Source organism: Anser anser (genome assembly GCF_964211835.1).
Source record: "Anser anser genome assembly, chromosome: 5".
NCBI classification, from domain to species: domain Eukaryota; kingdom Metazoa; phylum Chordata; class Aves; order Anseriformes; family Anatidae; genus Anser; species Anser anser.
The window spans coordinates 48,631,040-48,658,848 of NC_139725.1; the positions used below are offsets into that span (position 1 = coordinate 48,631,040).

The 27,809-nt window shown below is 35.4% G+C and overlaps 1 protein-coding gene across 7 annotated transcripts in view; it reads right to left on the reverse strand.

Annotated features, from left to right (window-relative positions):
• EML5 (EMAP like 5) overlaps positions 1–27,809 on the reverse strand; it is a 112,785-nt gene that overhangs the window by 76,420 nt on the left and 8,556 nt on the right. For 6 of the 7 annotated variants that reach the window (XR_014584596.1, XM_083836485.1, XM_083836484.1 and 3 more), the window contains exons 2-6: positions 14,367–14,526; positions 11,427–11,525; positions 10,751–10,819; positions 8,839–9,024; positions 1,169–1,304 (exon numbers count right to left, since the gene is read on the reverse strand). Coding sequence is in view for 6 of the 7 variants with exons in the window: in XM_083836485.1 (XP_083692611.1) it covers positions 1,169–1,304; positions 8,839–9,024; positions 10,751–10,819; positions 11,427–11,525; positions 14,367–14,526 (650 nt within the window). In the remaining variant the exon portion in view is untranslated. Of the gene's footprint in view, positions 1–1,168; positions 1,305–6,332; positions 6,421–6,958; positions 7,139–8,838; positions 9,025–10,750; positions 10,820–11,426; positions 11,526–14,366; positions 14,527–27,809 lie in introns of those variants that run through there. The other variant, XM_083836486.1, reaches the window with a different exon arrangement.

Below are 27,809 nucleotides of genomic sequence, written 5' to 3' on the forward strand. Positions count from 1 at the left end.
TATTATAAACCAGATTAACCTGTCTAATTCAAAGGGGTGAGCCAATTTATAAACACATTACTGTGAAACATTAGACTTTAATAGAAACTGAATACAATAGAAACAACAAATTCTGATTTACTTCTTTGAAATAAGTCTGTCAGACTAGACAGAAACTGAAATGACTATCCAAAATTGTCAGTTAAGCACTGATTAAAAAAAAATACTGCACAGAAAAAAAATAAATTTATCTTTCTATGAAGTAAGAGAAGAATAAATGAACACATTTGTCTCTTGATTTGAGACTGAAGAGATTATTTCTCTCAAATTGTCTCAGTCATGACAAAGTCACTGTACCCGAGGACATTTAAAATGGAATGTACTTCATCTTGCTGGAAGATTTCACAATCTCAGTGGGAATGTCAAATGAATTACAGAATACAAGCATTTAACTCTGCTTGTAATCAGTTATTTATTGCCAATGATGTATCTGATTGTCATGAGACATTCTACTGCATCATCAAATACTCAGCAAGATGTTAGAAAACAGCAAAGTGACTGGGGGAAAAGAAAACCAAATGCCTATGTAAGCAGTATTATACATGACACTAGTGCTTCAGAGCAAGCAATTCCCAAGCTAAAAGTTAATTATATTGTTTTCCTTCTTACTAAAGCACTGATTCTAGAACACCACTAACAAAACATACTTTGGACTGCTAGATATGAAATTTTAGCATGACATACTGTAAATTGAAGTTATAGGTATATGTTAGCAGAGTTCTAAGTACTACAAAGCTGTAGATTACTTCCAAATAGTTTTTTTCTGAAAATATGGATAAATAGGCAATTTCTACATTCTGCTGTTTTTCATTGCAGCATCTTTTCTAAATTTTCTCGCTTCATTACTGTTCCTTGTTAAAACTGCTGTGCTATAGAACCAATATGCATTTTATTGGCTTATTTACAACTTCATAGCATGCAGCATGCTGTAGAGTAACTTTGAAGGGCTATGTGATCTTCATATTAACAGGCAACATCAAAACAAAGCATTTCTTATCTTGAAAACAGTACACAGCAACATCTATGACCCACCCCCCCCCCTTTTTTTTTTTTTTAAAGTCTTTTCTTGTTCAAAACACTGGAAAATTTCCAGCCTATGTAACACTGAAAGTGACAACATTCTTCTTACCTTTATATCCCTGGTCTGTTTCCCTGAGATCAATCACAGTAATTGGTTTAAAATTTAAATCCCACAAGCGAACACAGCCATCCCTGCCACCAGTGGCAAACCCCTCTTCACATGCATTCATGCTGAAAATTCCTGCCTGAAGAGAGAAGAAAATTATTTCTAATATATACAGATCAGAATGACCAATATGGAAAGTGGAACTCTTCTCCTATTGTCCTCCTACCTGTTATGCTATTGAAAATTGCATAAAAATATGCAACTAATACAAGTTTTAAATATGAAAGAGCCAGAATTGGAAACACAAACCTTAAAAGAATTTTTAATAGCATGGGTTTTCATGAAAGCTGCGAAGGAGCTAAAAATGACACAAAGGAATTTAGGTTCTGATTCGTGGCAACTTAAGTAGCCATTTTTGTCTATTTCTATTCAAGACAATAAGTAAGGAACCTATACAAAACAATTCTCAGATTACATTAATTCAGCTGAGGGTTGAACAGATGCTAACGTACTGTCAGAAACTGAGTTACTTGTCAAAATGAGAGCTCTAACACAAGAGAAAAATACACTAGTTTAACTGTACAGCCAGAATTAAACTGAAGGAAAGCACTTCAAAAGTCTGACAGTTTGCAAATCTGTCTTAATTTCTTTTTGTCATAAGCTAGGTAATTAAATACAGGCAATAATAAGAAAAATTAGGTGTCTGTACAGAATTTTAATAGTTTAAAGATCATATCTTTTTTCTTTAAAAATTGATAGTCTAATTTCATAGACTGGACTTCTCAAACATTATCATGATTCACCACTACAAACTCCTACAACAACCATTTACCACTTCAAGTTAATTCCTTTTATGGTAAATCTGTGCAATTTTATCATGCACACAAATGCTTCACTTCTGAAGATACAGACTACAGTACTGAACTGATCAAGTACTCTTTGTCCACCTTACTCAAAACCCACACAATTCTTGGTTTGCAACAAACAGTAAGTTAAGAGAATTGTTTCAATACTGCTTTCATTCTGATAATGATGACAGCGATGATCATAGTGATGCTGCTTCTTATCTCTAGAAAGTTTAGTTTCATTCCTCTTTCCTTAAGGCAGGATCCAACTCTCCCAAATGTCGGATTTCCACCAATCTCCAATAGGAAACAACATTAGGAATGTTGAATAGTCAGGAACATGTATTCTACATACTATTAAAATAAAGTTACCATATTCCATATATGCACTAATAACAAATGTAACTGCAATGTATTATCCAAATAGCAAATACAAATTGTTTTTGTTTATGTACATACACAATACACCACCAGTCTAACTTGTTTTTGTAAGTATTTAATGCATTGCATTAAGCAAGATTACTGCTAGGACAACTTTGGCTAATAAACCTATAAAAAATTTTAAAATAGTTCTGCATTTATTAAAAGTATTTAATATTCAGCTACGACAAATGCAAATATGAAAGCACTGAAAATTATGGAAGGAAAATCTGTCTCCATAACTACTGCCCAAAAGAAGATAAAACAACTAATAATAGACATAAATTCGCTATAATATAGTTCTGAATTTTCAATTCTGTAAAGGAATAAAAGCAAACTTCCAATAGCTTCCTTGGTTGGGGTCTACATTTTACAGCAATGAAGTACAGCATCCTCAAAAGTGAAAGCAATTTTCAAAGGAGAGATGCTTCTGAAGCCAAGTAAAGTGAAACACTTACAAAACTAATTAGAATCCAGTGTTGTGGCTTCTGATAATTTCCAGGTTCTTGTAACTATTCTCTCCTACCAAGCTGTGCTTTCTTCACCAATTATAATTAAACAAAATATCAGAATGCGCCATAGTGAAATATGGACTGTTTGCTTCTCTAGCATTAGGTAACAAGCATATCACTGTTTCAGAAGTTGAGAAAAACTGAAAATATAAATCTTCCTCAGTTTTCACAAGGAAAGCTTATTATTGTTAATGTTAAATGACAATCAAGACTGAAAGACCAGAGTGACAGAACTCAATTTTTTGACATGTAACATCCATCCTCAAGACACTGACTTGTAAGAGAAGATGTATTTTCAGAAGTAGCATGTGCCTAAAGAGAAATGTAGTGCAATTTTTAAGTCATAAGCAGATTAGAAGGCTAACTCCCATATCTCTAATGTTCTGTAAATCCTCTTTCTTTCTTTAGGAGCCTAAAGATTTTTCAAAATACAACCCAAACTCTATTTGTTTCTCTGTGTCTCTGTCTGTGTTTTACTGCATTAACCTTTTAGCATCATTGAGCAAATATAAGGCTGGAGGAATTTGGGCTTATTTTGTATCATATAATGAATTTTGCCCACGTTTTGGCATATTTAAATCTTTTAAAGCTCTATTTGGAATGCAATCTTGATAATAGAATTATTCTTTTTTCTAATTATCTCCTTCCAAAATCCATGGCTTAATTAGTCCATATTAAAAAAAGAATCAGACATTTGGCAATGTGGGAAGCTGGCTAAATGTTCTGAAGATAAGATCAAGTGGATCCAGGATTAATCTGTTTTCCATTTCACAGAACATCCTTATCTTGAAAAGGACATACTGGTTGCCAAGGAGACTTGGCAGATGTTGTGCTTGCTCAATCTCTTGAAATGCAATAGGACATCCTCATTTCAGTGTATGTGCCACTGAAATAGTAGAATTTGATGGAAACTAGAAAAAAGGTCCCTTATTGTGGGAACTGTAAATATCTAATGGAGGAAGCTAAGCTTAGCTACTTAGCTATTTAATTGTTAGGCCCACACTTAGGGGAGAAAAGACAGATTCTGGTAGCTCAGCCAGTCATCATTCTTCCACTATATCTTTCCTTTTAGGAACTGTCAGGATTATTAATGCAAAGCAACTTTGGAGTCTTCAAGTTTCTCTTTATCTTTCAATCCGTAATTGTCATTAACGTAATTTGGGTCTTGATGGCCACTAGTCTCCCAGCAGTAATGAGGCAAACAATTGCACTGACTTTGTTTGATCTTAGTAAATAATGTGAGCAAATGGGATCGCTTGTGCTTCCAAATCAAAATAAAAGTCATCCATCTTAAAAAATTACAAAATTTGCCATACGGATCATCATCTTCTGTTACTGATTTTTCATTACACTTCCTAAAGAATGGGAAATTTCTGGAAATAAATTAATCAGCAGTCTTCTCAGAATGCAAAATATTTCCAACTGTTCCAACATAACCTGCTGGTATTACATCTGTGTTCCCTCAAATTGGAAAAGAGAAATTAATGAGAGCAAACAAAAAAATAAATCCCCAGATAGACCAGAAATGATAATTGAAAGACGGAGAAGTACAACAAGAACTTGTCAAAAATTTGATCTCTACTGCATGAATATTTTCCCACTGCTTGTATCCAAGAAATTTGCAACAGTGAGGTGCCCTGAGGCTTCCTACTGCTTCTGGACCTGTCTTGCCTCCAAGAGACAAAAATCAATTGTTAATTTATCTAAACTCAGTCATTTATATAAAATCCACCACACTAGTTCTAACTACGCAATTCCTAAAAACAAGTAACTGCAGTTAGCTGTAATTAGGACCAAGCATTCATATGGAAAACAAGTGATTAGTACAAGCGATCACATGGAACCTTCAAGCATGCTCAAAAAGTAATTGGCTTCTGAGCAATACGGAAAACAGAAACATTTTGCCTGTTCAGCGCTTCCTTTTTAGTCCTAAATACAATTCAGGACACATACGCTAACATATAAAGCAAGACATATATTGGGCACTTATTCTAAGACATAGCCTCACCCACTATATACTGCACAACAAGCAGATGGATTGCAAATATTTAAAATTAGCATCTATACATTTACAAAGGAGAGCCACTACTGGAACTGAATCTTCGTATCTAACAAATTATCCATACAACAGTTGAAGAATGGGCGTATTACTCTAAGAAAAAATAAATAGTTGTCTATATGCCTTTCATTAGCTGAAATGATAAGTGGACAGTTACTTTCAAATTCATGACCAGCCTAAGCAGTAGGAGAAAAATACTGCATGACTTAATGTGTTGGTACATGATACCAGCTTAAAACCATTCATTTAAGTTCATTATATTGTTTCCATCTATATTTAATCAGTGTTCAGCCAGCTGACATAGGTGTGCAATAGTTCTAACAGGGTGCCTGTTATTTAACCTCAAGCCTGTTATTTAACCTCAGTTTCTGACATCAATCCACACAACTTTAATGTGTACCTCTGAAACACTATCTCAAAATAAATTATTCAGCTGCTGAGAAAGCATCTTATGTACATTTACTATGCAAGGCAAAAGCATAGCACACAAGAAACTTTAAAGCATGTGGTGTTTTTAAACAAGCATAATATCTTAATACTTGAGTAACATCTTGAGTCTGTTTCAGGTACTTAATAATCATGGACTACCTTGAATTTAGAACCTCTAAAATGAATTAAAAATAGCAGATTCTATAGTCTGTTGGTTGCACTGGTATAAAAATATAACATCTGATAAAAGATTTTTTTTTTTAGAGGCAGAGTATATATTGTTAACTTTCCAGAATCAGATGCACTGTCTACAAATAACCTCCTGCAGTCCCAAACGGCACACCAGTGCCAATGAATTTTCATATATTTTCATGTTGCCTTGTTTTTTCACTCCCTTTTAAAACTTTCACTATTATTATTATTTAGGGGAGATCTGCAAAACAACGATTCCACAATTTCCCACTGCGATACAGTGCTCCCCACACATCCATTTTGTGCCTCTTCATCCCTGCTCATTTCTATCTTTTCCTACCTTTCACTCCTACTTCTACATTCAGTGAACTCTGCAGTCCTTTTCCAACTAATTATCCAGTCATTCAAACATGTTCTTTGCATGTTACAGTTCTTAGTATTGCTGTAACAGAAGACAGATAATCTGGCTTAGCTGTGAGTTCTTACTTTGCCTGCTAAAGTTGCTATTTCCTCAGTTGCTTTTACTGGAACACACTGAACCACTCTTAAAATTAAGGATGTCTGTTCAGCTAGGGTAACTATAACAGTGGCAGTCAAACTGAATAGTACCCGTTTGCTATATTAATGCAGACCACTGCCAGCTGGATGGATTGTGTCCCCACATCAGTAATATTCTTTAGAAAGTATTTTCCTGTATCCAAGATACCTACCATTTATGTTGCAAGACAGGAATACACAGTACTTTATGCAAATAATGAGACATATTTTCCTTGAATACATTTTCAGTCTAATTCAAGCCTGTTGAGGAGCAATGATGAGGCATGATAAACAAGCACACAGGGATAACAATTCCAATAATAGCACACTGAATGTAAACTTTTATAGATTCCCTACTATGTACACTCTGTGCTTTTAACAGCATATGCCCATCACAAATGTTATCATTTACACCTGCATTTTCTTTTTAAGAGAATGGACAAGTTAGACGTGACTTTAACTGTAAAATATGATGGTTATAGTTTGGTATGTCTGAAAAGGCACTCTTATTCCAAGCTGTTATACTTTGTGCTTACAATAATCTGACAATTATCCCTTTAACTAATATTTTATTAAGAAACAAGGTTTCATTTTGTTGGAAAGTAAGCTTCCAGAAAAGATTTTACTGTTTTTTTTTTTTTTTTCTGAAATTGGTGAGATTTGTAGTGACTCTAATCTCTGGTGAAAATGAATTCCAAAGCCACGGCCTAGTGAACCTACTTAATTTTCAGCACTGCAAACTACAATTCCATTGAGCCGAAACAACACAGCCAAAAATAGAAGGTTAGATAAGACTTACTCCAAGGTCACCTGAGCTCTGTCCGCTGACTCTACTGAAGATAAGGAGCACAGCACTTCAAATTTGATCTTGCGTTCAAGAAAGAACTGATGCAGCACATATGGTAATGGAGCAACAAGCTCTCATCATCTTGTGTTTATCGGTTGGGTCATTTCAAATGTGATCCCACATTTATATTCTTCATAACTAGATTTTTATTCATAATCAGATACACTATATTATACAGCTGTCTGAAAAAAAAAGTAGTCCAAACCCTTTCAAATTTTAAGTATATTCAACAAGCTGCAACCATTCCTAAACATACATTTCTCAATCATCAGTAAATTAAGTCTCCTTACTACTGACTGACTCATTGCAACCTTTCCCACATATGTATCATTCATCACCTTTTGTCCACTCCGTTCCACCTAATCAAGTTATGGAGTGGTTGCAACTTCAGTCACATGCATCATCCCATCGAGTCCAAAACACTTTCTCATGGGAAAGAACAATTACCTATTATCCATTTTTATCCAGAATTTCAAAGCAGAAATATAGGAAATCATATGTTTGTATTTTCACATTATTTTAAATTGTTAATAAGTGAACTACTTCAAATATTATCTAGAAAGTACAATACTTTCCAAAACTAAAATCTACCTCCAACTAGCAAATAATATAGCTTCACAAAGCTACTTTAGCAGTTTCACATCTCATAGGTTTAAAACAAACAGAAATTGATTACCTTTCTTTTTCATGATACTTTGACACGTTAGAAGTTGAATCTTGCATTAAATATTACTGTATTTGACTTACCAACATGAGAGAAAATGAGGACTCTCATAGTTTGACACACACAAATGAAACCGCAAAATCCTGATTTTTTTTTTTGCTGCATGCCTTTATTACAAAACCATATACTTTGAAAGAATACTGAAAATATACGAATGAATACTTATGCAACAAAAATACAATCAGCTCATAGCTGCATTAAACTTTTGGATTAAGAGAAAATCTTACCATGCACTTCTGAAAAAATAAATTAAACTTTGTGAGATGTCTTTACTTTTAAAAGCTGTATACTGTTCTAAAAAGCTGAAGTAATACGGTAAAAGAGAGCAACATAGGACAAGTAAGAATGATTGACTCAAGCTAAAATGACTAAGCACATGTCTCGACAAACAAGGTACGTGTTTGGGCTTAGGTAGTCTGTAGAATCAATGGACTTTAGAGAGCTATCACTTGATTAGCCAGTAGGACTCAATTCACAAGATCACAGAATAGCTGAAGTTGGCCAGAAACTCTGGAGGGCATCCAGTCCAAACTCTGCTCAAAGCAGGGTCAGCTAATAGCAGATTGCCCAGGGCTGCATCCAGTTGTATCTGGATTATTGCCAATGAAGATACATGGATAGACACTCCACAGGCTCTCTGGGTACCTATTTCTTTGTTTCATCACCCACTGACTAAACATAGGAGTCCAAGCCACCTGATATGCTTCTGGATAAATTAGATATCCACAAAATACAGTTAGATGAAGTAGACCCATATTCAACTCTGGTATCTAAAAATGTCACTTGACACATGGGCATATGAACAGAGCAGTAGGTGTCTATTTAAGGGAAAATATAAATGCATTGTTTACAGACTAAATCCCCATTGACTACAATGGGAAAAATACACAAATGGACATCTAAATGCATTTCTCAGTCTAACACTCCCTTTCTACTATAACAGAAATCTTAAGCAAGGGAAAGAAAAAGCAAAAAAGAAAGATTAGACATCATTAGTCTCTACCATGGGAATTGCTTAGGAGCATAGACCAGGTGATCTTGCACCATCCCTTCTGGCTCTCAAGAAATATGTTTAGCATTTTATATTAATTTAAAGAGATATACTTACAGCATGTGCTCCCTGTATTGTCCGTACAAGGTTTATTCCTTTCCACACATAAATATCACCATTCAGTGCACCAGAATACGTCACCTCATCTCTTGCACAAGCTAGGCACAATATAGTTTGGAGATCACCAGTTTTGCCAAAAACACCACGTTTTGGTGTCAACGAATTGCCACACAAGCTCCAGAACTGCAAGATAAAGTGATTTAGAGAGATGGATATTTTGCTAATCTCCTATAATTTAACATGTTCTTCTGAGAGAGAAATACTACACTTCCAAAGTACATCTTCCATCTCCTTCTCCCAGCTTTAGTTCTCCACTTGGTTAACAACCTTTTGTTTAGTTAACTGAGTTTACCTTTCCACAAAATCTGCACTGTGGACTATGTAGGGAGGAAGGAATTTCCGCGTATCAGTATTAAAAATCAAATTGTAATTCTTTGACCAAATTATAATTTGTAAATCAGCTGTATTTTCAGTTATTTTGGAAAAGGGTTTCATAATAGAATTATCTGATTTTTCTCTGATGCAAGACACAAGTGATGCATTTTCACTTTGTAAATGTTGCATTTATACTTTACACATTTAAAGACACAATCTGATCTCAGAAATTTCTGATAAAGTTGTGACTTGCTCTGTTTACAAGTGGCCGGTCTTATTACAGGCTTAACCACTTAGGGTCATACAAAGTAGCCGTCTTTCATATTCCCATCAAACCCTGATGTTCAAACACATAAGTGTGTACTGTAAAGCCAACAAGCTGTATCTCTACACCATTAGGATTCAGATTTTTATTTAAAAGTTTTCTCTAAGGAAACATCAATTATTTTTAAAATGCCTTTTTTGATTAAAAAAAAAGGCTTTGTAGATGTTTTTAAAAAGCTTAGAAGTTGCTCAAATAAGCTTTTCTTATATAGATGGATAGGTTTTGACATGATAAAGCCACTGTAAATATATTAAATTGCAGCTGGCAAATGTTAGCATATTATTGGCACAGTCCTTTTAGATCTTGAATCAGAAAAAAATATATCAATCAAGCTCTTGGAAATCTGTAAATGACGCAATAAACACTATGCTCAAAGAGCTATGCAATCTAGCCAAGATACTAAAGACTTTTTCCAATAAACCATCAATATATCTTAATCTAAAAGTTCCTTTTAAGAAAAAAGCAATATTTTTTTCCCCACCATAGGACCCTACACATAAGAGCAATACAGAACTTTCAAGCTGCCATCTACTGCTGTTATGTGGTAACACAGAAGGCAGTGCATGGGATAAGGGAGTGACATCCTTTAAGAAACACATCTGATGGCAGCCAAGCATTGATAATCCTGCTGACACAATTAAACCTGAAAAAGCAGCTGTTTCTGCATGTCAGTTGGCACACGCATCAAACGAAGCAGAGTGTTTTTACAGAATACTCTATTTGAAGAAGACGTGGCCTGCGTAAATCATGAATCCTGTTGTTTTGAACACTCCTTGCCCATTACAAAAGCAGGAATAGCATGCAGAGAAAAAGGAATTAAACAAAAAGTTTTTCCTTTCTCTTTCCATTATATTTCTGTATTCTCGCAAACTGTAAGAAATGCATTCTCAACTCATTTCACCTCAGTTAGGTGCATATTTTTATGACACCATCATCCCATATGATACTATTGACAACTCTTTTATTCTTTCTGCATTTTTGTCTGCCAGACCACAAACTCTTTTGAGCAGAGATTGTCTGCTTTTCCACTGTATATATCGTAACATGCCTAGTGCAGTCATCTGTGATCCATGCCTGCAGTCCTTAAATAGTAGTAGTAATCCTATGAAGGACCTGTCATATTATATTCCTTTCAGATACATACTCCTTTTAGATTCCATTTTAATCCATGAAATAATTATTTGTATTTTGTATCATTTCTTACATTACCTTGATGTGTTTGACACCACAGCTGACAAGCTTGTTTGGCTGGTACAAGTCCCAAGAAATATCAAATATCTGCATGAAAACAAAACAAAAACAAAACAAAAAGAAAAACCACACCAATATTAGCAGAGATGGTCTTCCCAAGGGACAGTGAAAACAGTAAAAACTTGTACCAAATTAACAGACCATCTAAAATGCTTTAAATAGAACTACCAGAATGACTTCTTTATCCCTTCATTCAACAGTGAAGTTGAAAAAATGTAATTCATATTATTTGTTGGTGGTTTTTTTTTCTCCTACAGTAATTACAACACATGAAAATAACAACAAAAAGGTTCATTTATGAAAATCTAAGAGACTAGAGAAATCTAAGAGATAACTTGCATTTTGATTTTCCATACTGGGAAAGGTCTAAGAAGTGCCTTAATTTTGCAATTCTTCTACATGCTCACAGTCTCAACAAAGCATACACAAATATATGAGCTACACATTTTATTTCAGAAATAAATTTATGTATCTTTCATATCTTTATATATCTTAATACAAATCCAGGCTTTATGCAAATTCAGTTTCTATAATGTAAAATATTTTTTGTTTAGACAAAGCTCTAGTACGTACACACAGACATGGTTTAACAAGTTAAAACTACATTGACACTCAAATTCGTAGTAATACTTACTCTGTCTGTATGACCAGGAGCCATTGATAACAATTTTCCTTTTCTCCAGTCCCATACACAAACTGTGTTTTTTGAATCCAAACCAACTGAGACCAACCGCTAAAAATAGCCAAATTAAATAAATAAATAAAAATAACTCAATATATTAGTGAAGGCTAGAGAAAGAACAACTTGCAAGAAGAAATTCACAACAAAGTTGAGTAAGAAACAATATCTACACTTTGATGTAGAAGAAAACAAAAAATGTACCATCTTATTCCAAATGACGAGAGCTTTCTCTCTTCAATCATGACATGATCATAAAGTAAGGTTTTCTCAGATAACAACATATTTTCTGATTCGTAATACATCATCGTATATAATATACATGGCAAGCAATAAACAGGAGACATTTGCAAAAACAGATAACCTCTCTAAAGTTAACGAAATTACTTGCATTTACTTTGAATTTCATATAACTTGCAGAATTCAAGTTATTTATTTAAAAAGTTCAAGAGATACAAAGAAACAAAAAAAGATTTTCTTCAAACTTCTCAGAAACAAGAGATTTAGAACAGTTAGAAGAAGCCAAAAGTTTTTTGCTTCATTCTTCAAAACAAGTACGAGTAAATATTCCTTTTAGAATCTTTTACGAAACCAGAATCCAACAAGGTCCCAGACACACTGGATTCATTAAGTACATTCAGAAAGAGTTTGACGAGAGTTAAACTATAAAACCAGAAAAGACAAGAGATTGTACCAAGAAAGCATAGAAAACTAAAAGTTTAAGATCCTCCTGTACTCTGCAGCCTGACTTGTTTTCAACTGTGAAGACGCTTTGTGCGGATTTCTTGACAAACATCGCAGACCTTTTAGCCAGTAGCCCACTTACTATACTTGACAATCAGTGAAAATTTTATTTTCACTATAGAAATTCTCAGCAGAGATATTTTAACAGTATTAAAGAACAGAAAAAATGAAGTTTTATTTTTATATTTTTATTATTATTTTTAAAGGAAGTGAAGTCTTCTTCAGTTTATGCAGAAATTGTGATAATTTTTACAGATGAAAGCTTTGCAAATCTTTTCGACAAAGTTTTTTCTCAGTGTTCGGTAGCTAATACATACACATTCAAGACAAATTTAGTTTCAATTTTTATGTAGATTGTCAAAGTGAGTTTGTAACAAGCAAAAGCAAACCACAAATGTAAACTTTTTTTCCCCCAAATACAGAAACTTATTTCCAATAACGTCATTTCTTTTCTGTCTCTAAAGTTCCAAAATTATGGGAAGGAAAAAAAAGAAAGTTAAATATAAGTGATCTTCATGCTCCTTAATTATTAATGCCAACTTCAATTTTTCAGATACTCCAAAATACATTCTTGGAAGGAACATCACTTTCAGTTCCAGCTACACTTCTAACAATGTCAATTCCAGACCTACTGCACAAAAAGAAGTGTAAAAGTAGACTGGCTTTACAAATGATAAATAGCCAGCTCACACACAAACAACAAAAAAATGGCTAATGCCTTACCAGATATGAACTGATATATTTATCTTTCAAAGGCATTTGAAAGATTTATTAAATGATGCTTTCAGTTCTCTTAAGAACCTGAAAATCTTGTTACCAATCAGCATATCTCCACGGTGAAGGAGAGCTCAAAGGAGAAGGTCAAAAAACCCCCACCAACTAATGATCTCATGGAAGAATGTATTGTAAAGGAAGCTGAACTTATCTCAACACTAGGGAAACTGAAGAATAACCTTGGCGTTAGATGAAAAAGCTGCACCAGCATATCACTAGATTGTCTGAGACAAATAACAAAGAATAATGTCTTCCTGAGCTAACCAGACAAGCAGGAGTGGAGAATGTACATTGCCCAACAAAAGTATAAAAACTGGACCACTAATAAAACGAACTTTGAAGAGCTGGCTTCAATCCATGTATTCCTTCCTGGGATCTGGGGATGCCCAGAAATGCAATGGTGAGCATTTAAGACTGGTAATAGGAGTGGAGTCATGTTTTCAATGCAATTCATCTGTACGCTGCAATTGCTACATAATGCTTATTTTGTGATTTCAGTACATTGCTGTACCACTCCAATAAATCAAAATCCCATGTAATGTCAAATATTTCAAATAATTAAAATCACTATCAAACATTAAACTCTCCTCATGGGGAGTATCTAGAAGAACCTCATCAGAGAGTACTGCAGTCTGACAAGTCTGGATGTAAAAGGAGAGGGAAGATGCAAACAAACATTTTGCATATGGAGACATTTCCAGAGGGAGACGATTCTGGAGATCCAGATCTCAAAAAAACCTGTATCCAGCTTCCCTTTCAGACCATAAAATTTAAAGAAGTGCCAAGAAAAAGGTGATCATACGCAAACGCTAAGAAAATCATAGTCTAAATTCCGACCATTTATGGCTTCTAACATAAAAATCAGCTCTGAACGTTCCTAGAACAAATCACAGATATACATTCAAATCTCTCAAATACTCACAGGGAATGCATAACTGCACACACACACAAAAAAAAAGAGTACTCCAACAAAACAGTCTGGTAAATTCTGACCTTAAATTATTAATGCTGTCCAAGTGAGGAATTGACACACGAGTTTACACTGACAAGAACAACACAGAGAAAAGACATCACTGTCAACTAGAAATGATGTTGTAGAAAGCAGCTGACTCTAGAAAGCTGCAAACAAGTGAGAAATGAAAATGATAAAATCTGTAGATCAATCTGACAAACTCAAAGCCTCCCTACAATAATTTCAGTATGTTTTAACAGAAACAAGTTACAACTAGGCTTTCCTCCATTCGTGTTCAGTAGAGCCCCATCTGGTATCAATCATCTTAATAAGGACAGCCTCCAATCTCTGCAACAATACAAGAGCTCTCACAGATGCAGAGTTTCTTTACATGTTTGAAAAAAAAAGAATAATGAATTACATACCTGACCATCTAAATCAAAAGCCAAGCAAGCTATACCATGTGTATGAACGTCTTTCAGAACGGATACAGTTTGCACAGTGTACGAGTCCCACACACAGATATACGGTTCTTTTCCGACTTGACCTGTTGCCACCAGCACACGTTCAGGATGCAAAGCAAGGCTGCCAAAGAAAAAAAAGATACAAAATATTTTTGCATAAAACTTCTACATTTGCCTAAGTTGTTTGCATTAGTGTTTTTCGATAGAAGTGATTTTATAGTATTTTACCATTTATAGTAGATTTTATATCATTTTGAATCAGATTCCATAATTGCTGAAACGTTTCCTTGAATACAGTTAATGCCCCCAACTTTCTTCAATTTGAACCTTCAAGCATTTCTCCAATTAAACTGATTGCAGAAGTTATTAATCTGCTGTTCTAAAACACTCGGTTTACCAAATTAAGTCAGATTTCCATACACTAAAAATACTTATTTTTCCTTTCTCTTTCTTGAAATTAAAATATACAAAGGACCAAGAAAAAAAGTCAGTGTTTATCTATCAACACATCTATAATCAACGGAGACACATATGCATATCCAGAAGTATTTCATCCTGTGTACTCTTTGGTGTCCTTCACATGAAAGGATATGAGGTATCTTCTTAAGATACCTCTCAACTGATTGCACACTAAGCCAAAGCTTAAACTAGATGCTATGACCAGACTAGACTTCAAATGACTGAACTGACTTGATTATGTTTGCATTAGAACAGATGCAAAGAGTTCATTTTGAATAACTGTTAACTTTTCACATTGCTAACATTGCAGAGAATTTTCTTAAAGTTCATGTTTCAGAGTCTTCCGAAGTCTACAGAGCATCTTCATAACTGTGTTGTCAAATTAAAGATCATGCTAGAAAGTATGATAGTCAGCAAAGTATGGGTTTTGTTTTGTTTATGGCAGCAACTTGCAAGGGAAGACGTGACATCTGTTGATTTATATTTCATAAAATAAAGTAAGAGCACACTGCAATAGAAAACCAACTATGTTACTTGATGAGATTCTACACAGACTAGATAGAGCAGGCCAAAGTGATCTGAAAAATATCATGAGTCAGGGAGATAAACTTTCAAAAGCCAGCTACTTAATTTGGCTAAAATTTTTCCTCCCCCTACTAATCAGAGGAACGATCTTTGGAGAGTGGTGGGCAGAACCACCGCCAACATATACTTAACGTATTTATCTTCTCAACATTACTTGGGAAGGAGGAAGGTTGAGCACTTTACAGTGATAAGATCTTACACCTGAAATTTGATTTTGATGAATGAAGTTCAAAGGGTTGAGACAAGGGGAGTCTCTCTCTCTCTCCCCCCCCCCCCCCCCTTCTCTCTCTCTATATATATATTTTAGAAAGAGCCAGGATAAAGATAAGTTTTAATCAGGAAATGACCAGAGGATCGAACTCTGAAGATGTATATATTTCTTACATGTAAAAAGAGAAAGAGACAATTGTGTTAGAAGCTGTTTCATATTTCATGAGGCCATGCTGCACCATGTTCTATCCTTTGTATTTTTTCTCTTATCATATAGCATTTCAGATAGTTGCCAAATTTCACAAGCAAAATGCTAAGAGAGGAACCATTTAATCTTCAAAAGTTTCCACAAAAGATAAAAAAGACTGTGGGCCTTGCAAAGTTTCTTTGGGAATTTCTTTCTCACCATTCTGCATTACAGATCCTCAGTACAAGGATCAAGCAACCAATATTTCCCCACTTTGCTTCTCCTCCACTCCACAGGTATTTCTTCGGTTCTCTGCTTCCTTCTTTATTTGACAGAGCAACCTCATAATTAAAAAGCAATGCATGAAGGAACTGGCAAGCAAAACTTACCACATTTCACTTCAGTTCTGCCACCTAATCCTGACCAACACCTGCACATCTCCCAGAGCACACAGGCAGATGGCGTACACATGGGGAAATAAGAAAAGCATGTGGAGGGCGAGAAAATGTTGCATTTGAAATGATCTAATTTTTACAAAGACACTGTGAAGAGGGAGAGAGAAGACCAGATGGACAATAAAGAAATTCAAGAAGGGAAAGGAACTGAGAAGACTGACTTTTTTTTTTTTTTGTACTTGGAGACAAACTAAGAGGAAAAAGTAAAAATACAGCAGTCTTATGACTGATTCATGAAACATGACGTCAGGACTTTTCAATCCCATACTTAGCTCTGCTACTTTCGGTTGGTGCAACTTCAGGCAAGTGAATCACTGGAACACAGAAATACAAGTAGGGGCAATCAGATGAGGGTCACCACTCCATGACTGCAATTCTGATAGCCCTTATGTTTGAAAAACACTCATGGATTGCTCTGGACATGCACACACTTGCAGAAACAGCCCCACACCACACCCTGCATTAACACTGCCTGCACCCCAACATTGGCTTACCATGTCCTGACCAGGAGCAAAAAGCGCAACAAGTTGCATCCGTGGTGTTCCCCAGGCTTGATTCAGGGCCAGCTCTGTTCAACGTTTTTGTCAATGATCTGGGTGCAGGACTTGACGGCACAGAGCTGCTCCAGGAGAGGGTCAGACTGGGCATTTGGGAAAATGCCTTGACCGTGAGGGTGGTCAGAGACTGGGACAGGCTTCCTAGAGAGGTGGTTGGTGCCCCGTGCCTGTCAGTGCTCAAGGGGCATTTGGACAGTGCCCTCAGTAATGTGCTTGAGCTTTTGGTTAGCCCTGGAGTGAGTGGTCAGGCCGTTGGACCAGATGATCTTTGAAGGTCTCTTCCTGTTGTATTCTAATTTGACTCTATTCTGCATAAAATACTGGCTTAAACGAAACTCAAATATGGGATCATGGAGAAGAAATTAAGATCCAAAGCCTGTCTTTTAATCACAACAGATAATACCACAGAATTAACTGCCTTTTATCTATCATTTCAGTCTCTACACTAAAATTCAGTCTCTACAGTAAAATCACTAACCACCTTTTTAGATGGTCACTGAAAGAAAATAAATACGTGATAACTATTTTAAATCAGCAAGCTTTTCTGAAAAAAATCCACTGTGGAGGGATTTCAGGAAAACTGAACAGCAGAGGTGTGGGCAGCAGCTGAAGAGAGGGTTACCTGCAAGCAACTTTCCTCGCTATTTCTTCCAACCCAAGGAGTGAAGGATTGGTTAAAGTACTACTTCCAACTTTTTTAGCTCTAGCTTTTCTGGACAGGTTGAAGAGGGAATGAGTCAAGGGACTGCTACTTCTATTACCTACACTGAAAAAAAGAAAATTGCCACAATTATTTATGTGACTTTCTTATGAACTACAAATGATAAGATGCTATTCCTTCAATATTCAAGTCTTGACTACTTTTACATCAACATGGCAAGTTCCAGGTCTGAAATTTTGAGCTCTGACCAAACCTGAAGGATCAGACTCCAGTTTTCAGAGACCTGAAGATCCTTTACCAGGTCTTTTGTTGGACTATGAGTGATTGAGCAATCCTTACAGATATCACAATAAATACCAGATATATGGTACCTTGGTCTAACCCCCTGAGTAAAAGCACAGCTACAATTCACACATTCAGAAATTTTCATTATTAAAGCAGCCCTGAGCAATGCACTGCATGCAACTTATTAATGCAGAAAGAAAAAAAAAAATCTAACTAGAATAGGTGCCTAGCATGGACAAACATTTGCTATCCAGGGACTACTTCACTCATGTACATGATGCATTTAACAGAAACAAACAAGCACAAGATCTCTCTGGATATTCCCAGAGGAGATCTTGCAGACAGCTCTGCAGAGGTGTCCAACTACAACGCTCCAAGTGCTGGAGTGGTGGCTTACTGCCCATGGTCAGTCCCTGCAGAAAGGCAGAAAACCATGATTGGGGCTCAGCTCTCAAGACAGCAGCCAGTGCTGTTGGTGTAGGCTCCACAGGCTTCAGGTACGCTGATCTCTCACAAGGATTTTCTTGTGATTTTTTTTCTCCCTCCTGTGTAGGGGTAGGAGAATGCTTAGTGCAAATGAGAAGCTCTGCACCCAGAAAGAAAGAACTCATGTTCCTTTTACTGTCTTGATAGTGAAAGCTGGGATGACCTCTCCAGGTTAGACTGCGGAAACTGTGCTTGCAGCTAGCCTACATAGACAGGCTGGAAAATAGTGCCTGATATTTTTTCCTCTTCGTTGAGGGATGACTAACCTGAGGAATGAGATATCACTGCCTGTCCAAAAAAGGAAACTGATATTCCTCATAAGACAAGTTTTTCAGGCCTTCCTGCTTACCTCTGGCCTCTCTGACCTGGACTTTTCCAGAGCAGATGATAGTTCTAACACAGTGTCTCCAAAGAGGCAAATCTGAAGGAAAATGTCCAAAAACGCATATATGACCATAAAATAAAGCAGAAATTAGGCTAACAAACTGCTTAGTAAAAATAATTTTGCAATTGGATATAAAATTTGATGCTTCTAGGAAAAGTTAAGTAGAAAATCCAAAAATCTGCCTGTCACTACTGCAACAAAACCGAATAGCCAGATCTGCAGAGAACAGAAATCCACTGATATCGCTGACTGAGATGCCTTTTTCCAGATAGATATTCCAAGCAGACTGAAATACAGTATTGCAATTTTAACAGTGTACTGAAAAGGGATGTGTCTCTCAACTCAGTGCATTCAAGCTCCTCGCTTACAGTCCTGTCACAAAAGGTTCTCCCTCCCTTTCAGAACCGCACCCAAGCATTCCCCACCATTCTGACCAGACCCATACACTGTAAAATACCCAGGGTAGATTAATGATGTCAATTATTAATGCCAGCCTCTTGAAGAAACATAAAAGTTGTCCATTGTATGTGTTTGGGATGACACCAGAGACACAGACGTGACCCTCCAATTTGTCTGAGGTTTGTACTGGCAAGGGATCCTGCAGGAGAATAGTCTGCAAAAACCCTACTTTATTATAAAACAAATCAAGATTTTTTCCATCTTCCCTTGTTTTGTTCTGAGCATTAGCAGGCATTGATTAATACAGACAAGCTGCAGACAAGGATACAGTATTAAAGATGATGTTTCCTTAGCAACAATATTGGATGAAAATCCAAGAATATACTCACGTGACTACTCCTGAGCTTCATAAAACTAGGACACCAGTAAAAACGAACAAAAAGTACTGCTGCAAAATAACACTCCCAGATATCTATTAATGAAGAGTTAATTTCAAGTGTCAAATTGTTTCTATGAGTAAAAAGAGAAAAATATCTTCATCGTAAGTTTAGAGATATTTTATGTATAGTAGTAGATAATCTCTTATTTGCTGTCACTTACCCGTATTTCTCCAGAAAAAAATAATAGGAGAAACTACATTTATGTCATACTGCCTCAACTGTCATAGCAGGAAGAGCTATAAGCAGAAAACATTTCTCATAACAGTTTACATAGATCAAATCTGGGCAGGCTTATTTCCCATAGACAAAGCAAACCACTACTCTTCATGAAGCATCATTACTAGGTCTTCCATATACCTGTTGTCACAGCACCAAGATCATGTAAAGCTTTTTCAAGATTCCTTAAAGTGTGCAGGCATAAAACTTCAAAGTAAGAGAGTCTGTAATGTGGATCGGGCAATGGGATAGTATAATAATATTACAATAATAGTGATTATTCCCAGATGCAGTTTCTCTTATTACTGTTCTGTATTCTCAGACACATCCAAACGTTTTTAGATTAGCAAGAAGTAAGAGTTGAAGCTAACATAAAACTTGTCAAAAGAGGCTAGTAAGTCCATTATCAACAGACTCTACTTGTCATTCACTGAAAAACACATTATCATCAGGCATAAGAAAAGACACATATCACAATTTCTGTTGTGAAGTTTATTCTTAAAACCAAAATAATTTTACAAGGTTAGTAAACTACAGTTCAAATAATTTGTACTTCCCATTCTCATCTAAAAACAAAGGTCTCCAAATAAGTAACCTTGATGATGCAGCATTCTTGCTCAGATGAGCTGAGAAGAATGCACAGAAGATCCAGGACAGACAACTGGAAAGCTGGCAAGAATCTTGTAAAATTCACCATTGCAAAGCCCTAAGTTTTAATTTTCTTTTGTCCTTTTTGTAAAAAGGTGTCAAATCTTTTTTGTTGTTGCAACAGTATTTTTTCTACTTTAAAAAAAAACACAAAACTTTTATTATAGCACAACTTTTTTTGTTGAACAAACTGAATTCCAAACAGCTCTGGTTAAAAATCTGCATGCTTCTGAGCAACAACAACAAAAAGTTGGAGGTCTTTTCTTTATTAATACTGATTGCCAAAATCTTTTCTAAAATCTGATTTAGTATTTTGATTATTTTGCATTTTCAAAGAATAAAAGTATTATGCTCTTGCTGAAGTGTCTTTTCTAGACTGATAAAATTACTGATTCTCTGAAAGCACCAGAAAAATTGTTCCCAAAACATAATCCATCAGCTGGAGTTTATCCAAGTCTTGAAATTTTTATATGAATCTATGCAGGTATGTATGTAGGTATTCCTAAGGACAAATATATTTTATTTACATTTTATTTAAATATGGACACTATTGAAACATCCAACTCCAACACTGTGCAGGGTGATGTTAGTCATACTCAGAATTCTTTTTGCAAAGGAATTCTCTTCTGTCCCATTTCTAACTGCTTTCAAAATACTGATTATGGCCGTTCATTTCCAGAACATCCAAACAAGCAATGCAACAGAACTCAAAAGCCTAGACTCATGACGGTAAGAACTATACTGCAAGAGTAGTACAGAAAAGCATCTAAGATGCTCTAGATGAGCATCCAGAAAATGTTCATCTCACTGATCTGTGCTATCATTTATAGGCACAGCTAGACATCATCATATCTTAACAAAGCGGTGGGAACAAAATCTCATTTACTTTATCCAAAGGCTTGTTTGTAAGAGATTCTGAATGAGAACCGTTTAGTCTTTTCCCTGTTCCAAAACTCAGGAGAAGAGAAAAAAGAGACAAGATGATCTTCAAAGAGAAGGAAAGGGTTAGAGTGAGTGTAGTAACACTGATGCAAAGTTTCCAACTGAACAGTTACGAAAATTGAGGAAAAAACATTCTTGGAGCTATATGCCACTTCACGCCGATAGATGCCTGGTTTTGCCTCGTGTAGACACCTTCTCCACTGCTGAGGGTGCAGTTGGCTTAAGCATTCTAGTAAGAGAGTTAACACCTCCAGAAAAGATTTTTTTTTTCTGGAAAATTTTTCTTTTCCAGAAAAGATTTTTTTTTTCCCTTCTTTTCAAATATAAATGATTTTGCCAGTGCCAATAGGAACCCTCTTTGTTTCTGATTAAATACAGGGAGAAAAGGAAACAATGTCAAAAATCCACATCGCAATTATACTTCCTCTCAGTCAGTGCACAAAATCCCATTGCAGTGTTTGCAGAATTAGAAATATAAACACTAAAACATTTAAGGTCAAAGTGTTTACTACAAATTTTCGAGCCAGGAAAGATGCAAAAATTTCTTTCCAGAAAAAGATTATTTTTGATGTGCCTAACTTCACAAGCTAACTAAATAGGCTTGTTTGAGGCACAAAATATATATATTTGTAAACCTTCACTATTATGGTAAAGGTCTTAAAACAACATTTTCTCGGGGTATCGCTGTAACAAGACTGTTACAAATTTCATCCAGTCATTACCATTTGCTTCTTCTCCAGTGCAGACCTACAACACTTTTTAAGCTACTAGACTAATCTTCCCTTTGTTATTTTTGAAATTTATACAAGATGTTTCAGTATTTTATAGGGAAAAAAATAAACCACAGATTATACAATTTTCTTTCATATTTCTGAACAAGTCATGTAGATTAAACAGCGATTCATTCTTCTCTCCTAGGGGACATATTATGAATAACTTATCAGAATATGTGAGAACCTATCATTTGAATATTCAAGAATGGAGTCATGGAATAATTAGTGACAATTTTTGAAAGGTTTTTCTTTTGTACAGAAAGGTCACTGTGATAAAATTAGCGATTGGCTTAAAATAAGGAATGGTGGGAAGAAAGCAGTGACAGAGCTGCTAGTGAGATAAGCTGAGACAAGCACAATATCCTGTGCTTCAGTGGGCTCTGTTTCATTACAAACCCAAAAAGGGTTAGAGTAGAAGGGAACATGAAGACAACCTGCGTTTTGCCAGCCCTGGAGACCAAAGATCTGCTAGATATCTTCGTGAGCTCCTGAGAGCACCAGGTGTTCTGCAGGTGTTAGTCACACGTTTTCCTACAGAAAAGTAAAGTCAAGGACATTTACCATCCCAGCATCTCACTTGATGCCCAGAAAGGTGAAATGAGCCAGGGCACCACTTAAAGTTGGGACAACACCTGAAGCATCATTTAGGAACACCATGCAAATGTGATGGGGGCCAGAATGCTTTAAAGAAAGTAGCTGAAATTCTCATTTTGCTTGCTGTCTTGATAACCACAAAGCAACAGCATAGACATATAACAGGAATATTTACATGAAATACTGTCTGCTAAAACAAACAAACAAGTCCCCATGTGTACCAGAAGCAGAACTGGAAGGCACGGGAAAATGCAATACTGAAAGGACTCCAAGGTCAGTGGGCATTTGGTAGGCAACGGAAACTGTTGCACATCTGGATCCACTAGCTTCATTACTAAAAACCACTACAAAGGAGATGATAGATAAATAGCATTCATGAGCAATACTTTCAAGAAAATACAAGTATTCTGTTCTAAAATTATGTTTATCTCTAGGATAAGGATCCAGCTATGTATTCCCAATAAGGTAACATAACATATTCTCATTACCGTAAGTAAATACTGTAACCTGCAAGAGACAAATATCAGTTATTTATAATTGAACTTACTGCTGGAATGTCTCATAGGTTATTCATTTTTAGAGCATTAATTTCTATGATAGAAGCAGCAATTAATAAAGCATAAAGTAAAAAAGGAACCTGTGACTAAAAATACAAATATCTAAAAATGCAACCTCAATCAAAAAGCAAAACGGAAAAAAAAAAAAAGAAAAACACTAAACCAAACATTTACCACTTCCTTACATTATTCTGTTATTCCTCTAAGTACTCTGGAAGAAAAAATTAGCTTCAAATGTCACATTCAGCACAATAAATCCTCAGGCAACCACGAGATGCTGTCAGATGCCTTGTCCTGATCTAAGATAAAGCATCATTCACCTTGCTTGCTCTTGTGGAGGGATTATAAACAGGGAACGAGGATTAACACAGTTCTAAAAGTCAGGAGCAGGTTTATACAGTTGTCAGCTAACCAAAACACAGAACTAATCCACTCATTCTGTATGCATGCTGCCTAGATAAGATGGAGACATCTCACCACCACTCACCCTCAAACAACTAAAATGCATATAGCTTTCTAAGTGACTTCTACCCCTAATCATATCTTTGCCCTATAATTTTAGAAAATTATATAGGGGTGTGTGCATAACGTTTGCACGCATCTACACAACAGTGATATTTTAGGAGCTTTTTTTTATTAAAACATTACCCTGTAATTCAGAGAACTGAAGAATTGCTATTTTTATAACATATCCAACTAGATCTAGTCACAAAAAGTGTTCCACGTAAATAGAAAGAGGCAAAGCAGTGAAAATTCTTTTCCATCTAGTCCTTTAGAGCATCATTATAAGACTCTCATATCCACAAACTTTGTTCTCCAATTCCACTAAAGAAAAATTCAATATGCAATCAAGACTGAAAAGTATGAGCTGGAGATGAGAACACAATGTCTTTACTAGAACTATGGGCACTTTATAAACACCATTTTCAGCCTGGACACATTTGCTTTACTATTAAGTCTCATCCTTTGCCTCAGTTTTGCTTCTCTTCTCTTTAGTTGAATCCTTCACACGAACTGCACATTTTATTTACATGTAATTTTGTCAAATATCCAGTACAAAATATCTTGTATAAAGACAAAGTTTAAACCATATATACCCTACAGACAACACAACATTGATGGAAAAAATTCCCTGCATGTCATCTGTCACAGACCTGGCTAAACCACCAGTAGTACCACTTATGGTATCTGTGAAATCAAACAATTTGTTGAAATGACATTATTCTCTGCAAAGTTATGGCACTTACTCTTTGGACACATTTCCCCTGTTTCTTGGAAGCAGGAGGGAATTTCAAACAAGTCTGCTGATATGAAATAAAATTTGAGTACTGTTCACAGAAGAAATCTAATGCGGCATATTTTCGTCCTAAAGTGAATAGCATCGCTAACCAAGTTATCTTCACTGAGATATATTTAGACATGTGCATAAGCATTCTAAAATGCATGTTAGCTTGACATTACTCTCATGCAAATTCAGCAATGTAAACATCAACTTTGCATGTTCCTAGCAAACATGGGTGTATAATACCTTAGCAAACAGACTAATCCCCTCTAAGTAATATTGCTCATCAATTTTTCTATATTTTGATGATTTTAACTAATTTCACAGTATTACTTTAGAGCAAATAAACCTCTTCCTTCCTATTTAAATCCTGGTTTAGTTTGTTGTTTTTGTTTTTTTCCCCTCGCACTATGATCTCCAAAGGTTACCACAACATTAAAATGCCATATAAAGCATTTATCAAGATACCCAAGTCTTCTGTAAGAGACTAGTTTATTCAACATTATTTTTTAAGCCAAACTGATCTTGATTGAAGATTGCAAGAACGTAATAGAGCTGGAATTTCTGAGTGTGGGATCCTGGGCCTGAGACCTGAGATCCTGGTGTATGTTTGTTTCCTTTATTACTACATACCTATCTTAAATTCTAGTAGTTCTGTTAATATTTGGACTATCTAAAGTAAATAAACCCCGTGAACAAAATGGCTTACCTCTGTTCAGAAAAAGAGGCACTTCAATTCCCAACTCAGGAGGAGTTATTACTGCTTTTGTATGAATCCATTGCTCTTTAGCATGGGAATATCACTCTGATGCAAAAACAATGCTAAGAGGTGAACCCCCCAAAATATTTGTCAAAGATGATCCCACGCTTATTCAAGCAATGTAAAGCTGGATATCATTGTTAGGATGGGAGTTAAAATAAGGGATTTCTTGACTTAAATGAGAGGAAGTAATGTGTGTTTTAGGGCAAAAGAACCAGACTGATCAGGGGTATACAGATCTTGATCCATCCTGTGTGCAGACCAAAGCAATAGGCGCTATAAAGAAAAGCTCCTGTGGAAGAGCAAGCAGTGACATGAAATTCAGAAAAATGGCTGAAAGGATTGTCCCCTGCATCTTCTGAAGTAATATCTGAATACCCAGGGCTTTGATAGGAGGACAGGCGTCAGGCACCACCTTACAGATCGTATTAGAAAAAGGAGTCTACCTCTCAACAGCGACAAGGACTTCCTGTCAATAGAAAGTCTTTTTCAACTAAGCCCAAGAAAGTCACTCTGCAGAAGACATCTAACATTTCTCTGAAGATTTAATAATACAGACGTTCTCTAACAGCTAGGTAAAATACCAAGAAAAAAACACTTTTCTAATGGAAATGGTCAAAGACATCTTGCTTTAAATGCACTGTAGCAGTGCAATATCTCGCCTATCACCAAAATAATAGATGTGCCAGGATGTGGTCTTCAAAAAGACGTAATTTCTTCATGTTCACAGGCTGATGACAATGTCTCTAAGAATGATTTACTCAAAGCATGTATCAGTTACTACTGAATAATATTATCTGTCCTCTGTAATGCTGCAATCACTTTGCTATTTTCATGACCAAACAGCAAATTGAAGCAAAATACAAAAAGCTTCAAATGAAAGTAAAGGTAGTAAACAGGGAAAAAAAGTTCCAGGGATTTATTATCAGATTGTAATTCTTTGTGGGTTCTATCTTCTGCAATGTATGACTGATAGGTGTCAAAAGCCTGGCTTAAAAATTCAATCTTATCTTTTGCTACGAAGTATTAAGGTAACTTGTGCCTGTTTCTCATCTTCGTGGTGCAAATCAAGCACTGTATTTTGAAGAATAATGTCTCTTTCTATTGTAGCAACTACAACAGCAATCCAAATGGTAATACTGGTGTAGAAAGGAAAGTCTTTTTAGTCACTAGAGTAACCAGAGTGATCTGAGCCCTAATGCAAGAGTTATACACACCTGTAACCTTACTTTCCGCAAGGTATTTATTTTGCTGGTGTAGCAGGGGAAATTCAGACTAAACCAGATTCTGGTGCGAGTGCTGTCTTACCATGCAGAAAATCCCGATTGTATTTATTTTGAAGAGAATTTGACAGCATCTAGGTTAAACATTCAGATGAATTATTAAGATGGCCTGGGGAACTTTTACTCTCTGCCACATCACTTGAAAAGAAAATTAAAATTACAAAGTTACTTGAAATTATTTCAAGTGCTCAGTAACTCTGTTTACCACATGAAAGTACCAAAAGCAAAAGATTATTCCAACCTAAATAAATATCTTATGAATGAAACAATTTCACTGATATTACGGTAACAGCATCATAATTCTAAATGTATCTTAAGATATCTACATTTTAAACTGAGTGTATGACTGATCCTTATCAATGTGAACTAGACAACTTTGCCACGTTTCTGAGTAGTACTTTACTTCTCTTAATTTCCTTGACACCAGATAAAAGTGCTGTCCTAAATCAAAAACTTAACTGTCTGTAAGTGATGTAATAATAATTTAAAAAAATGTGTAAATTATATTTTGAAGTAAAATAAAAACACAAACACCTAGAGATACTACAAAATGTTAAACTAAATTCTCCAGCTTTTTAGCTTCATGCCAATATAAGCTTAAACTTTAAAAACAACAACATCAAAAAAAGATGATGTAAAACTAGAGTTTTTAAATATTTTTATATAGTTTTGGGGACATTTTATAATCATTTCTTTTTTATTTCAAGTTATGTACATTTCAGAAAAATACAGTGGTTGGGTTAATAATTACAGTAAAATCTAAACTCAGTTTTTGATGTGTCAGATAAAATAGCATGCTATGTTTTATTAATCTAAAACTCAGAAAAAAAGATGAACTCAACTTTAAAAGCTGAAGTTTATTTCATTGCCTTAACTGAAGCTTTAAATTTTTAACAAAAACCAAACATTTCACTTCAGAGAAACCCTTCAAAAGAATTATTTTATTCAAACATATTAAGCGACTGCCTATTGCTGTGTATGCTATCATAATAACATTGTAAACGCAATAATAAGATAACTTCATAATGCCGTTACGAAATCAGCCAGGTACATAATCTACTTTCCTATCTATATCAAGAGGATAACTAGTGAATTAAACATCTAAAAAGCAGGTAAGCAGAATTATAATTGCTTTGATTGCAATTTGGAAAAATGTAAAGAATAGGGCAGACCCCAACATTTCTGCACACAATTCTTTTAATTTTTTAACGATCAAATGCTATTAAGCCATTGGTTGCAT